Raw genomic sequence first — 16,289 nt, 5'->3', positions numbered from 1 at the left:
TCTACTTAAGGTCATTCTATTAAAGTCCATTCACACAAATAATGACACAGTCAAAATTACTACCTCACAGAGTATCAGGCAAATAACCCATCTGCTATTACAAGCACATCTTATTTGCCTGACTCAAAATTAAGAGTCACTGCTTTGCGATAACATTTTTAACTACATATTACAGGTATACTGTGGTCTTTGTTTTAACTGCCTTGGACTCTTGGTTTTCAGCCTGCTGCTGCTCTGCTGTATTTACGTAATTGTTTGTAAATGTTCCCTTGCTTTCAAGCCCAGCTTTCTCCCTAACAACAAGTCTTTTCTTCTCGAATTGTCTTGATCTTTTTGCAAGACAATATACTCAAAAACACCATTGCTCACATTACTGGAAAAAAAGGAAATGCATAACAAATGTTTTAAGATTATCAAACATGCTGCTGCTGCTGCTGCTAGTCGCTTCAGTCTTGTCCGACTCTGTGCGACCCCATAGATGGCAGCCCACCAGGCTCGCCTATCCCTGGGATTCTCCAGGCAAGAATACTGGAGTGGGTTGCCGTTTCCTTCTCCAATGCATGAAAGCGAAAAGTGAAAGTGAAGTCGCTCAGTTGTGTCCGACTCCCAGCGACCCCATGGACTGCAGCCTACCAGGCTCCTCCATCCATGGGATTTTCCAGGCAAGAGTACTGGAGTGGGATGCCATTGCCCTCTCCTTATCAAACATAACTAGTTTCAAAAGAAAAGAATTAGAATAAAGTCAAATCATCTCATTCTAATTTGAAAAAATATAAGTTCTTACTCTTTTGAGGCTCAAGATATGTTAGCTGATGTATACTTAGTTGGAAAAATATTGATTAATCAATTGACTGGGTAATTCATCATCTACCACCATATCAATCATGAAGAAATCACATACAGGTATTTTACTTGCATAAGTATTTGTTATCTCATTTAGCAATCTCAGGAAACCATATGCTTCTATCAACTGCTTGCCCTCCTCTAGGCTGGCCTCATCTTCAGCCATGATGAATGCCCAGTAACAAGCGTCCTACTGGCACATCAACACAGCACTCTCTTTGTAGGATAATACTAAGAAAAACCATGCATTTATTTTAAATTATACATACATATTAAATGTTCATATATCCTTCAGTGGTGGTTCAACAGGGACATTTATTAAACTTTCTAAGAAATAGGTGTAAACTATAAGAAACAAACGAATAAAATAAAACTGATAATTGTTACACTCTAATAATAGGAAAAAATAATTTTAGGAACATATAATCAATAATGGCTATAGATATTATAAAAGGTTTGAGCAAGAAATTTCTAATATCTGATACAAAGTGTTATTTACTATATCATTTCATTTTTGCCTTTTCTTCCCTCTGGCTAAAAGAATCACAAGTATCTCATCTTAAAAAGTCAAAGAACTTTACATGAAATATTATAAAGCTATCAGAGAGTATTTGAATAAAAATTCAATATAATACCAATGAAAAACAATAACAACTTACAGGTATTTCAATTTTTGCTTTAAGTGTCTGGTCTTTTTTAATATTTTGAACTTGAATTGCTGGTCCTGATAAAATACTGGTTCCAGAACTACTGCAATCCACAACATAGATTGGAAGGTTTGGAGCACCTGAAAACTATTGGAAGCATACAAAATAATTTAAGATCCCAATCAAATGTAACTGGTTACTCAATAACTTAAATTTTCAAATAATATAGTATAGCTACTATTTCTGACTATAAATTAGAAAACTGTAAGTATAATTCACTAATATCCTAGACAATTTTTGAATGAAAAGAGTTAAGTTTCTACAATTCTAAGTAAAATGTGCTGATTTTGGAAGAAAAATCAACTTCCTTAACCATCATTTTTTCTTTTACTCTATCTATTTGGGTTTTCCTCTTCTTCTTGAGCTCTTTAACTCATATTCATTTACCCATCCATCCTTAATCCTGAAGGATAAATGTATCATTCTACTCATAACTGAATACTTCATCTGAAATGAGGAGGATGGACAAAGGAAGGAGCGGGGAGGAATCTGTAGTTCAATACTTGGCACAGTTGGCATCATTATTGGATTAGAGATGTTGAAAATTATTGGCAATGAGATAGCCCACAAATTTCTGCATGGAATAATCATTACACAGTCTAGATACTATATAAGGCTTACCATAAAAGAGCCAAAAGACAGAGTGATTTCCAGTTACTACAATGGCACTCAAAATCTACACATTCTTGTCTTACAATAGCTTACCTTACAATGAACAATCAACTTCGGCTGTGCTGTTATATTGTCTGATTCATCCAAAACTTCTACCTGAAATGGGAAAGCTGTTCCATTTTCTATAACTAAAATTTCAGAATCAGGTTTCACTTTCAATCGACGAGGAGGACCTACCAGAAAATTATATAATGAAAACGAGATTCAGGTTTCCAAAACTGAAATGTTAAAATAGCAAGAGAAACAGCTTTTAACATTTTAAGTTTTAATATCTTTTAAATAATGTTGAGAGAGAAAGAAATATCCATATTTAATCATTTCTACCCTCAAGTGAAGAGATTCTACACACAACCCCCAAATGCACAGATTCCAATTGTATTAAAATGTTTGAGGTCTAGAGTCGGTTTTATGGACAAGCTAAGACACATGATAACTCGTGCTAGAAATCACTCAAATGTGTAAAATACTAAAAAGATACTGGAAAACAGTATTCAAGAAAAAAAAAATAAAAGTTTATTAAACTACCTTTAAAATTTTCTATATTTTACACAATGACTGATTTCTCAGGCACACTACATACCTCTATTAGGTAATTTTGCTCAAAGAATCAGTTCATGTAATGACATAACCAGATAATTTACTTGTTAGATTGCCCACAACCCTTTGATATCCTAAGCAAGATGTATCATAATTTTCCTCTAAACTAACAAAAGAGGTTTTACACTTCAATAGCAGCATGACCTGTTGTGCCCTATAAACACTGATTATTTTAAAATACAATTTATACTAAATGCTGGGAATACAAGTTTACAAAGAACAAGTTGTATCAGTTAATATTTGTGTTTTAACCATATGCCAACTCTATTCTCAGAATCCTTACAATGATCTTGACCAAGAAGGTACTATTAGTATCATCCCCATTTTATCCCTGAGGAAGCTGGGATCCAGAGAGAGTAAGTATCCTGTCCAGGTCACATGGCTACAAGGGGCAGACTTGAGTTACTGACCACTCTGACTACACAGTCCCACTTCCCACCTCACAACCATCACTCTCAACTTCTAAAAAAAATTGTCAGCACTAACTGGTTAGCAAGAACTTCCCTTGAGATTTGAATAATCCATATGTTTTAGCTAACCTTTCAAAATAAAAGCCCTTTAAGTATTAATACGAAACAATTTTTTTTTGTACTTCTACCAATGGGCCAATCTTTACTTCTTTATCAATTAATGCTTGAGGGAAAGCTCAAACTACATGAATCTGTGAAAGGAAATAGCTAATATGTTTCTTTTTCATTAAAATCAGTATAAAAGGTTTTTAGGTTGATAAATCATTACTCAAATTAACAACATAAAAGCATAAGAAACTTCTCTTCTTAAAATATGAAATATTTAGCTATATCAGAAAAAGTAAAGGACAGATCCGGTTCTAATATAAGCCTAATTGTACCTCCTTAAGAATAGTTTCACAATGTGTTTTCAATATTCACATTATTCTCTCAGGATTATTTTTAGAACTTAACTCAAGTCTTCCTAAATGTTACCCTGTTTTTTAATTGATTATTTCTGTTAGTGTTATGACATTCAAATGTATTTTAAAGACTTATACCATAACCAAACCAAAAAACACTTCACCTTTATAAGTGTCATTATACTTTATCATAAGAATATCATTTAAAAGGTAAATATTAGGAATATTTCTTAAAGTATAATTACCTGGAAGTAATCTAATTTTTAAAATCTGTGAGTCTTCTTTTAAACCCGGCAGAATAACCTTCAGATTAAAATTCTGTTAAAAAAATTATTTTAATTAAATTCAAATCCTAAATAAATACTCAAGTAATTTACCACCTCAATTCTGATTTTTTTGCTTTTCATTTTCATACCATTATAGAAAGTCACTCAGCAAATTTATTTTGACTAAAATCACATGCATGTATGAAAGAAATGCAGGTGAAAAAATTGACTTATATTGTTTCTTTACAGGCAATACTATCTTCAAATTCAAAAGGCATACCCTCTCAATAGTTATCAGAATTAGGATGGGCATTATAAAAAAATCTGGAAAGTAGTAAAATGGAAAAAACCCCAAATCTACACATACCTAAATATAAAGTCATGTTCTAGACTGGATTCCTGAATAGAAAAATACAGTGGAAAAATTGGCGAAATGTTGAAGTCCAGAGTTTTGTTAATAGTATTATATCAATGATAATACTAGATAAATGTGCAATGTTTATATAAGATGTTTAATAGAGGAAGCTGGGTGAAATATATGTGAACTCTCTACACCATCTCTGCAACTCTTCTGTAAAAATAATTATTTCAAAATAAAAAGGTTTTTAAAATCTAGAAATCCTTTTAAATACATTAATTAAAGTAAAATTTCCATGAATTTTAAGTTCTTCGTCCAGTAACAGCTTAACTCAGGAGGATGGACAGAATTTGCTCTTTGCTTTAATGCAGTAAACTCACATGCTCTATTTTATACATTATTTTGGCAGGGAAAATTTTTTAAATATATATTGAAGGTAATGATACAATGGGGGAAAAGTAACATATCACTTAAGTTATTAGCTACAGTGTTCACATTAGTCATAGTAATCTAATAGCTACTCTATATACTTAACTGAAAAATTACCTTATTGCAGATTGCCTTTACCATCCCTAACTTTACTCCTCCCTCTTCCCTTATTGAAATATCAAACTCAATATGTTTATAAAGTAAGCTAAAGTTTCTCATATTTTTGTTCCTATTCTAAGAAAAATATTGGAAAATAGAAAAAGACCAAAAAGAAGCAACATAGTACTAGTTAACTGTTGAAAATGGCTTTGACTATGAAAAGACTGGAATGAAAATAAAGACAGCTGAAAATATTTAGTTCATAACCATTTAAAAAACAATAGTAGCAAATATGCTGGTCTTCCTCAGATGAAAGTGGTAATGGTATGTCAGGTGACATGATGCGGATTAATTCCAAAGAACCTGACATTACTGTCATCTTGCCACAAAAGATGGTTATTCAATTTTACTAGGTTATTCAATTTTAAATGTCCAATTTCATTTTTACCATGTAAGAAATAAACATGCATTATAACATGTACGTACAATGCTTACCTTGCCTTGACAAGAGTTTACAGGGCCCTTAGCTGTAACACCTCGAATGACACAATTTGGTCCTTTGGTTATTTCTTCATAATGTAAAGTTAAACCACTGGAAAAAATAAATTATTTTTTAACTTTTCCTCCATTATCTACAAATAAGCCACAAATGTTCTTTTTTCTTTTCACTGGGGGGTGGGAAGTGGGGGTGGGCCTGCACCACATGACTTGCAGGATCTTAGTTCTCTGACCAGCGACTGAACATCGGTCCTCAACAGGGAAAGCACACAGCCTAAACTCCAATTAACTGACCCCAAATTGCAAACTCTACACCCAGTCATCAAGATACTTGGCAATTTTTCTTGAAAACATGAATGTTATAGGTTATACTCACTTTACCATGTAACAGAGTTAAGATTTCCTTCAGTTTTTACAAACTCTTCATCAGACTGTCATCAAGATCACACTCTGGTTTACTGTTTATTCAATCATAAAATTGTTCCCTTTCTCTCCTACCTTTGTGAAGAAGTTTTCTAGGCTGACAGGAGGTTTTGTTTTTATATATTTTCCCAACACAAAGGACAAAGGAAATTCCCAGGATGAACAGGAAAGAAGACCACAGAAGGACAAACGTAACAAGCTTAAGAGCTGATCCATACAGACCACATCACAAAGTTCCAAGGGAGATGTCTAAAGAATATGAAACTGACAGGTTATCTATATCTATGTACCAAGCATCTTGAAAAGAGACCAGACAACTTGGCAGAGAGCTACTTGGCAAAGTAAAAAAAGTATAACAGCTGTGCAATAAAGTAATTAGCACTTACATAATTTTAATAAAGCAAGCACTAAATACTGATCAAGCCAGAGTATAACTTTACTAAAAAATGTGGGAATAGGAAGGAGGCTTATTTGTAATATAAATGGCAACAAGAGAGTGTGTCCTCATTTTCCTCAGCTATAAGTCAAGAGATAAAGCTTAAAACTGAAGAATCAAGAAGTAGTAACATAAAAGTTACTTACATACATGGCAGCAGGTACCAAAAAATTCAAGTAGAAAGCTGAAAGTGGTTCTGAGAAGTAGATTGTTGGTGAGGTGAAGAGGGCAGAAGAACTACTTTTTTTTTTAATAAGCCTTATCAACCGATTTGATTCTTTAGGCTATATGTGTGGATTATTTTTAATTTAGTTAACACTGAAAAAAAAAATAAACCCACTTGACAAAGATCTTACTTTAATGAAGATAAATACACACAGCCAGCCCACCAAGTGCAGAAGGCAGTGGCACCCACTCCAGCACTCTTGCCTGGAGAATCCCAGGGACGGAGGAGCCTGGTGGGCTGCAGTCCATGGGGTCGCTAAGAGTCGGACACGACTGAGCGACTTCACTTTCAATTTTCACTTTCATGCATTGGAGGAGGAAATGGCACCCCACTCCAGCACTCTTGCCTGGAGAATCCCAGGGACGGAGGAGCCTGGTGGGCTGCAGTCCATGGGGTCGCTAAGAGTCGGACACAACTGAGCGACTTCACTTTCACTTTTCACTTTCATGCATTGGAGAAGGAAATGGCACCCCACTCCAGCACTCTTGCCTGGAGAATCCTAGGGACGGAGGAGCCTGGTGGGCTGCAGTCCATGGGGTCGCTAAGAGTCGGACACAACTGAGCGACTTCACTTTCACTTTTCACTTTCATGCATTGGAGAAGGAAATGGCAACCCACTCCAGTATTCTTGCCTGGAGAATCCCAGGGACGGCGGAGCCTGGTGGGCTGCTGTCCATGGGGTCACACAGAGTCGGACACGACTGAAGCGACTTAGCAGCAGCAGCAGGCCACCAAGACTTTTTTTTTAAGTCCCAAATCTTAATTACCAATATGTATGTGTGATAGAGACCCTGTAAGAGTATCTTATCAAGGATAAGATGGAAGATATAATTAAAAACAGGGGTCAACTATCACACAAATATTTCCCATTTGTGACTAGATGGATTACATTTTTAGTGTTCTTTATTTTTAAACAGGCTTCCCTTGTGGCTCAGACGGTAAAGAGTCTGCCTGCAATGTGGGAGACCAGGGTTCGATCCCTGGGTCAGGAAGATCCCTTGAAGAAGGAAATGGCAACCCACTCCAGTACTCTTGCCTGGAAAATCCCATGGATGGAGGAGACTGGCAGGCTATTTTTAAACACAGATGTTTTAAGTATTCAACTCTTCCACTATGGTTTAATATTCAAATGAATGTAATATGTAAAAATCACTTTTTGCAAAAGAATCACTTTTTGCACAAGAACCATATTTTGCAACTTAAGAGAATATTTAGAAAAATTCATTTGCAATATTTTTTATAATTGATTTGTTTTTTGGGAACTTAACCATGGTACAAATCTGGACACTAAGCTATATCTCACTAGTCTGTGAGCTTCTAGAGGCAAATCCTATATTCTTATTCACTTCTATGTCTCCAGCTAGCAAATGCCTGGAATACAGTACATACTCAAATGATTAAAAGAGCAAACAATTACACTGAAAGGGGAAAAAAGTACACATCAATAGCAAAAGAGAGCATACATTAAAAAGTTGGCCCCAAAGACAAATTTGGCAGAAATGTGAGAAAAAGAATTTCTCCCTAGGCACCTCAGAAACAGGTAATGGAAAACAATGAACATCCTCAATCAGATAACTGGACATTTTCAAAGCTATTTCTTAATGTAAGCCAATCATTTCACTCTATAGGGTTACTAAGTAAAGGTAAATTCCAAGGAGGGACCAAATTTCCATGGAAAGCATAAATTTTATTGCTACAGCTTTAAGAACAAACCAAAATAAATTCTACCAGCAGGTTAAAAGCCTACTAGTAGGTAACCACTAAGTTTAAATGCCCATAATTTCTAAGCAAAGAACAAAATAAACATTGTATAGTGTATAAAACTGCCAGGAGATGTCATATCATACTTGCAAAAAAAAAAAAAGGAGTAAGACAGACCTATCAGTCTAAACCAAGTAACTGTAACAGCAAAAATTCAGTCCAAACAAACTTTACTGAGGTAATTCATGTATGACACTACAGCTGCAGAGAACAGCTTGGGACTAACTAAATCCCCCAGATATCATAAAATATCAAACATTTTAAATAAATCTGAAGTTAACTCAACACAAATAATTAAAGCTAAAAGAATTGAATACTCAGCAAATATGAACATTCAGATTACCTTGCTTCAAAAACTGGCTGAATATCAGTTGACAGTTGACTAGTATGACCAAATTCATCCTGAAACTCCACAGGGATATTGAATGGGACTCCAACACGAAAAGGAGGATCCAAAAGACCGAACGAAAATTTCTCTGGTTTACCCTCTTAATAAAAAAAACAAACAAACATGAAAACAAAATTTATCAGTCAGGAATTCACTGTAGGTAAAAACATCTATTTACATATGGAACATCAGACTACGATAAAGATGGCATTTTAAATCTGAGCAAAATTTACACAAATTATATCTATAATATACCTGTGAAAATAACAGATTGTTATCTTACATGATATATAAATAAGTCTAGAAACAAAGACAAACGTGTTCTTAAACTATGAAATTATTCGAATATAATAAAGAAATGTTTATAATTTTATCAAAGGAAAAAGTAAGGTAAAACATAATATTCAATAGCTATTCAAGGATATATGTGACAAAGATTAAAATATTTTAGTAGATACAAAGTCAATAGAGAAGCTCCATATGAGAAAACATTTGCAATGTATGCCATAAAGGATTTAAAGTGTGGTCTCTAGTCTAATAGTTCCAAGTCATCCCCTGTGAAATTATTAGAAATGCAAATTCCAAGATTCACCTTACCCTGTGTCAGATACTCTAGGAGTGAGGCCCACTGGTCTACAGTTTAATAAGCCCTGCAGGTGATTTCAGATAAAACTCACATTTGAGAACTACAGTTTTACACTATTAAAATGGGCATAGACTTTCACAGAATGACAATGTCCAATAAAGGCTAAAGAGATTCACAACCTAATAATTAAATAACTTAACCACCAACTAGGCTAAATAAATACTGTAATATAGCTTGGCCAGCAATGAGCATAGGGAAATAAGAACCCTCAGTCTGTTGGTGAGGGTACATAACCTTTTAGGAGGGCAACTTGATAGAAAATACATATAAAATGTTAAAGCACATATTGATACATTTCGGTTTGGCAATTCTACTTCTTGGGATCCACTCTAGAGAAATTCTAGCACATGTACACAAAACATCATTTTTCCCCCCCATATAGAGACATGATTTGTAATAGTCCCAAAATTGGAAATACCTGAAATGTTCATCAAAGAAAACTGCTTAAACTACAGCATGTCCCTACTGTGGAATGTTCCACAACTGTTATTTAAAGAACATGGTAGATCTGCATATACAAAAAGGAACACTCCCCAAGGTGGCCTTCTGATTAGAGAAGGCAAAATGATCGCACGCACTTAAAAATCAGCTCTCTAAAACCCCATAATAATATGATACCACAGAGCTTTTTTTTTAAGAGGCCTAAACCTTCAAAAACAAAGAACAAGAAAAAAGACAACAGTAACAGAATTTGAAAGCTAGAGAGCACATGGACAAGTATAATTCTCCAGGCAAGAATATTGGAGTGGGTTGCCATTTCCTTCTCTAGGGGGTCTTCCCAACCAAGGGATTGAACCTGGATCTCCTGCACTGCAGGCAGATGCTTTACCATCTGAGCTACTGGGGAAGCACTATGGACCTAACAGAAAGACTCAAAAAATCAAATCCTCAACAAAGCTACTGCTGCTGCTGCTAAGTCGCTTCAGTTGTGTCCGACTCTGTGCGACCCCATAGACGGCAGCCCACCAGGCTCCGCCGTCCATGGGATTTTCCAGGCAAGAGTATTGGAGTGGGTTACCATTGCCTTCTCTGTCAACAAAGCTAGGAGAGACTCAATTTAATTCACACTATGTAACATTCAAAAGTCTCAAGCATGGCTCTATCAAGTAGGAGTGAAACTGGAATAAAAGAGAAAGACTAGCTCAAGTCTGTCAGAATCAGCTCCTCAGACCCCCACCCCTCAATACACAGAGCCAGTCAACTACCTCCCTCATTTTCAGCAACATTTGGAAGGTTTCTCCTCTGAGGAAGGAAAGAGTAGATCCAAGGAGTGACCTACTACTGAACACTGGACACAGCACTATTGAAAGCGCCAGTTTACTGAAAACAGGCAAATCAAGTGAAAGATTAATACTGAATGTGAAATATCTAACAATCTTTTCCAGCTTGGCTCCCCAAATTCTGGCACCTAGGTGTTTACACTACACTCTGGAGAATCTGAACAGCCAGAGAAAACAACCTAAAATTCGCTTATCATAATCTCCCCAAATGAAATAAATGCTCTCAAATGTCCTATTCTTAAACGTGTGCACTAGTGATGTAAGAGAGCATCTAACAGGAAAGACCCAGTGCCGACGTGAAAAAAAAAGCAACATTGAGGAAACAGGCTATGAACCAAGTTTAAAAACATCAAGGAAAAAATACCATTATTAACAGCCTTAGAGAATTAATAAAAATATTGAATCCACGAAGTCAGAAGAAAATGCTTTGAAAAGGAAATAACCAGAGAATAAAATATTTTAGAAACTAAAAAATTATAGCAGAAAGAAAAAATCAATAGAAAACATCAAATATCATGTTAAGGAAGTCTCTTATAAAGTAGAAAAATAGACTCAAGTGATGGAAAGTAGAAAACACAGTATACCAATTAAGAGGTCCAACGTCTGAACACTAGATGCTGTAGAAAGAAAAAAGACCAGAAATCAAAGTAACTCAGAAAAACTCTTAGAACTTAAAATGTCAGAGATTGGGACTCAAACTCTAAATTATTCAAACATCTGAGGATTGTGGAAGAGAGAGAATGGGGATAGAATTGGGAGTGGGTGTTTAACATACAAAAGTCAGGAATCAGAATAACTTTAAACTCTACCAGTAACAAAGGAAGCTAGAAAACGATGTTTTCAAAAGTTTGTAAGGAACATGATTATCAAGCAGAGTTATAAAGTCATTTCTAAAACCAAAATGGTTATACAATTGGTCAATCATCTTTTATCAAATTTTCTATTTTCCTCTTGATTTAAAATGCCACCTTTAGCATACAGAGTTACACATTGGTGTTTTGCTTACCTTTAACAGAAAATTTAATTGCTTTAGATGGTAGTGGCCTTCCTGCATAAGTGTCTGCATTACTTTCATTCAGGACAACTTGCAATTTCAATGTATAATTCCCCAACTTGTGAATATTTTCTGGACAAATTAAGAAGAAATTAAAATTCAAGTAAACACAATACTGATATAATTTTTAATATTCAGAATAACAACTCACCCATTTTTTTAAACCAGTAAGGCCATTTTCCTCCATGTTGACTAATATGTGAAATGATTTCTTTATTTCCACTTGAAGCTTAATAAAAAAAAAATTTATATTTTGAGAAACTAAATACAGAACATGAATATGAAATGTCACACTGGCATCAAATATCTGTTGTACATTTTTATAAATAGCTTTTAAACTTCAAAAGACCTAAAATTATCCTATGCAAATCAATAGCATAATGAAAATTTACTCATTCAGCCAATTAAAATTCCTTTACTTCAATTCTTAAAAATGTACCTGTAAATAAGCTTAACTGGTACAAACAACAGAATATAGAGATAATTTTTTTATATTAAAAATCATTTCTTTAAAAGTTTTCTTCAAGAAAACAGAATTGTTTGTTTACATAATCTCTAAGACCTAGTGTCTATTAAGAGGCCTGATCAAGGAGAAAGGAAACAGAAGGATGATAGCACTTTTCTGAAATATTCTTTGGTATTTATTTTTGACATTAGAACCATGTAAATGACTTTAAAAATCCACAAAATGGAATTAAAGCAATTCATAAGCAAAAGCAAACTGCAGGTAGGTGATACGACAACATTAAAAAAAATAATTTCAAGTGACTTCAACTTTAGGATATATAAAGACTTTAAAGACAACACTCCAAAGAGGTCAAAATTAATCTAATAGTCTTATTATCAGTAATTTTAATTAAGCCATTATACTGTCTTTCCTATAAAAGTTGTGTTTCAAAATAAATCAATGACCATAACTGATACAGGAAATTTCTTACTAATTAATAAACCAAAAAGGATAATAAATTGAGATAATAGGACAATAAATTAGGAAGAAATGAAAGAAACTGTGGGAAAACCCACTATCTTGCATACCAAATAACAAAGCAAAAAATCACTAATGGATGAAACTCTTACTACATGGATGAAAGGAAAACTTTATAATCATACCAACCAAGTGAATTCAATAATCCATTCCAGTAGCACTAAAGTGGGACAATTAACTATAGCCATCAAATGCCTCTGATGCAATACCTAAAAACACAAATTTGCTATAAAGTATTGATTCTTGCTTTAGGAGGGGGAAAATAGTGAACCTAAATCTATTCAAGGTTTTGGGGTAATTTCTAGTCTTCAGGAAATAGAACAAACAGTAGAACAAGTTAAATGACATTACAAAGAAACAGAAAAGTATGTGCAACACTCTACAGTACAATAACAGTACATAAAGTATAGATTTTAAAATGACTGAGACAGTAAATTTGTTATATATCTTACCAGAAAAAATAAACTTTTTAATTATTTTATTATATAAATACATACCAGGCAGACCTTAGAGACATGGTAGGCTTGGCTTCAGACCACAACAAAACAAGGATCACATGTAAAGGAAGCAACATAAATGTTTTCACTTCCCAGTGCATATAAGCTATGTTTGTACTATACTATAGTCTACTGAGTGTGCAACAGCATTATTTCTTTTAAAAAATAATGTCAGTCAGTCAGTTCAGTCACTCAGTCATGTCTGATTCTTTGCAACCCCATGGACTGACTGCACCACGCCAGGCCTTTCTGTCCATCACCAACTCCCATAGTTTTCAAACTCATATCCACTGAGTCAGTGATGCCATCCAATCATCTCATCCTCTGTCGTCCCCTTCTCCTCCTGCCTTCAATCTTTCCCAGCAGCAGGGTCTTTTCAAATGAGTCAGCTCTTCGCATCAGGTGGCCAAAGTATTAAGAGTTTCAGCTTCAGCATCAGTCCTTCCAATGAATATTCAGGACTGATTTCCTTTAGGATGGACTAGCTGGATCTCCTTGCAGTCCAAGGGACTCTCAAGAGTCTTCCCCAACACCACAGTTCAAAAGCATCAATTCTTTGGTGCTCAGCTTTCTTTATAGTCCAACTCTCACATCCATACATGACTACTGGAAAAATCATAGCCTTGACTAGGTGGACCTTTGCTGGCAAAGTAATGTCTCTGCTTTTTAATATGCTATCTAGGTTGGTCATAACTTTCCTTCCAAGGAGTAAGCGACTTTTAATTTCATGGCTGCAGTCACCATCGGCAGTGATTTTGGAGCCCCAAAAAATAAAGTCTGACACTGTTTCCGCTGTTTTCCCATCTATTTGCCATGAAGTAATGGCACCGGATGCCATGATCTTAGTTTTCTGAATGTTGAGCTTTAAGCCAACTTTTTCACTCTCCTCTTTCACTTTCATCAAAAGGCTCTTTAGTTCTTCACTTTCTGCCATAAGGGTGGTGTCAGCTGCATATCTGAGGTTACTGATGTTTCTCCCAGCAATCTTGATTCCAGCTTGTGCTTCATCCAGCTCAGCGTTTCTCATGATGTACTCTGCATATAAGGTAAATAAGCACGGTGACAATATACAGCCTTGACGTACTCCTTTTCCTATTTGGAATCAGTCTGTCGCTTCATGTCCAGTTCTAACTGTTGCTTCCTGACCTACATACAGGTTTCTCGAGAGGCAGGTCAGGTGGTCTGGTATTCCCATCTCTTTCATAATTTTCCACAGTTTATTGTGATCCACACAGTCAAAATTAAAAAGTACTTTATTGCTAAAAATGCTAATGTTCATGTGAGCCTTCAGCAAGTTGTAGCAATAACATCAAAGACCACTATTCACAGATCATCATAACAAACGTAATTTTTAAAAAGTTTGAAAAGTTGCCAGAATGACCAAAATGTGACACAGGGACATTAAGTGAGCAAATACTGTTGGGAAAATGGCATTAACAGACTTGCTTTACACAGAGTTGCCATAAACATTCAATCAATAAAAAATGCAATATCTGCAAATGGCAATAAAGCAAAGCTCAATTAAATGAGGTATGCCTGGTGTGCTACAATCCATGGGGTCGCAAAGAGTCGGACACAACTAAGCAACTGAACTGATGCCTGTATGTAGTTTTGTGGGGGGTTTCTGTTTTTTTAAATAAGAGGGAGGCAGGACGGTCAGAGTTACAAGAGGTTGGAAGACAGCTACACTGTTGGCTCTGCAGATGGAGGAAGGGACCACAAGGCCAAGGAATGTTGGTGACTTCTAGAACTGGAAAGGCAAGCCTTCCCTACAACCTCCAGAAGGTTGCTATCCTGCTGACACTTTGATTTCAGCAGTCAGATGACCTAGAGAACTGTAAGATAATAAACATGCTGTTTTAAGCCACCAAAAAAAAAAAAAACCTGGAGGAATACAGAACAGTGTGTCAGAGAGGCCAAAAAGAGAGTACTGCAGTAAAATGAATTAGTCAAATTGTTCAATGCTGCTGAGGCTAAAAAAACATTTATATGATGAAAGTATACACTACGACTGACTTGTTTATAAATGTTGGAAAGAAAAACACAGTGAATAAAACACTGTATCTGTAAAATCCATGGACCAGACATGCAAGTATATAGTGGTAGAACAGATTACTGAAAACAAATATTGAAAATACTTTCAGGTGGTCAAGACAAAAACAAGAGACAAGAATTACAAGATGACTCAAGTTAGGAAAATACAAGATGAGTGATAATGTGTAGTTCTTCTCCCTTTAACAAAGAGTGGGCCAGGTTTCTCAACTGAAACAAGTACTTCTCACCCATAGGTTCAGAGACACAGTATTTTTTATTTAGAAGGCATCTTAAGGATTATCCAATCTAAATCCCTATTCAGTACAAACTCATATGCATACACATCATATTTTTATTTTAGCCCATAGCTGCCTCCATAGGAAAATTCAGAATAAAGTGTTAAAAAAAAAAAAAAAACCCTAAGAAAACAACTGAGTTTTTAAAAAATGAATTATTTGTAACACTTTGGAAACTCTTAACTTCAAAGCACTGTCTATCAGATTGCTAGGCCATCAATAATTCCACAAAGATGTTAAAATATGTACTATACATTTACAAACAACAATAAAGATCCAAAATACAAATTAGCATGTATACTTACAGTGCAATATAACTTTGAGCTCAACCAGGAGTTTCTTTGACCCTCCATGACTTGTTCCTGGAAGCTTCTGCATCGCTTCCCCTTTTTTATTTAATATTTCAATTCTTAATGCCCCTATCAGTCCAAAATTAAAAATAAGAACATCTTAGTTACACCCAATGAATCTGATCAATCTGCTAGGTCTTCATATAGCGTTTTAATTTTTTATCATTTTTTTTTTACCATGAAATGTTGGAAAAGAAAAGCATTTTTTCAGTATTTAAAATACACACACACACATAAGAAAAACCAAAAACATACCAATGGGGGTTCCAGCAGGTCTGATCTCATTTGGCAATAATTCATCTCCTTCAGGCCAAGTCACTGACAATCTATCAGGGAGTCTATTATTAAAACAGCATATTAATGTTTCATGAAATGTGTTAATTATGGTCTTATTTTTAAAAATAAAAGTTACTAGAAACTTTAATAGTTGTAATTTAATAGTTGAAATTTCGTATGATTAATACTCCAAAGCCTTAATCACTGCTGTGGCTACAAAGAAAAACAAAATCTCTTGGTGTTAAGAGATAGGAATTGTCCCCCTTTTTTGAGATTTTTCTATTAATTTGTAGTACA

At 34.9% G+C, this 16,289-nt stretch overlaps 1 protein-coding gene across 3 annotated transcripts in view; it reads right to left on the bottom strand.

Moving 5' to 3' along the window:
- SMCHD1 (structural maintenance of chromosomes flexible hinge domain containing 1) overlaps positions 1-16,289 on the bottom strand; it is a 108,123-nt gene that overhangs the window by 56,213 nt on the left and 35,621 nt on the right. For all 3 annotated transcript variants that reach the window (XM_081561891.1, XM_081561893.1, XM_081561892.1), the window contains exons 16-24: positions 15,972-16,054; positions 15,672-15,785; positions 11,706-11,783; positions 11,507-11,626; positions 8,530-8,674; positions 5,338-5,434; positions 3,936-4,008; positions 2,256-2,395; positions 1,503-1,637 (exon numbers count right to left, since the gene is read on the bottom strand). In XM_081561891.1, the coding sequence (XP_081418017.1) occupies positions 1,503-1,637; positions 2,256-2,395; positions 3,936-4,008; positions 5,338-5,434; positions 8,530-8,674; positions 11,507-11,626; positions 11,706-11,783; positions 15,672-15,785; positions 15,972-16,054 (985 nt within the window). The remainder of the gene's footprint in view (positions 1-1,502; positions 1,638-2,255; positions 2,396-3,935; positions 4,009-5,337; positions 5,435-8,529; positions 8,675-11,506; positions 11,627-11,705; positions 11,784-15,671; positions 15,786-15,971; positions 16,055-16,289) is intronic.

This window comes from Giraffa tippelskirchi, chromosome 14, assembly GCF_054371585.1.
Source record: "Giraffa tippelskirchi isolate mGirTip1 chromosome 14, T2T-mGirTip1v1.2.pri, whole genome shotgun sequence".
NCBI classification, from domain to species: Eukaryota; Metazoa; Chordata; class Mammalia; order Artiodactyla; family Giraffidae; genus Giraffa; species Giraffa tippelskirchi.
Note: the sequence above shows the minus strand (reverse complement) of the source record. Positions and strands in the feature narration are given on the sequence as shown.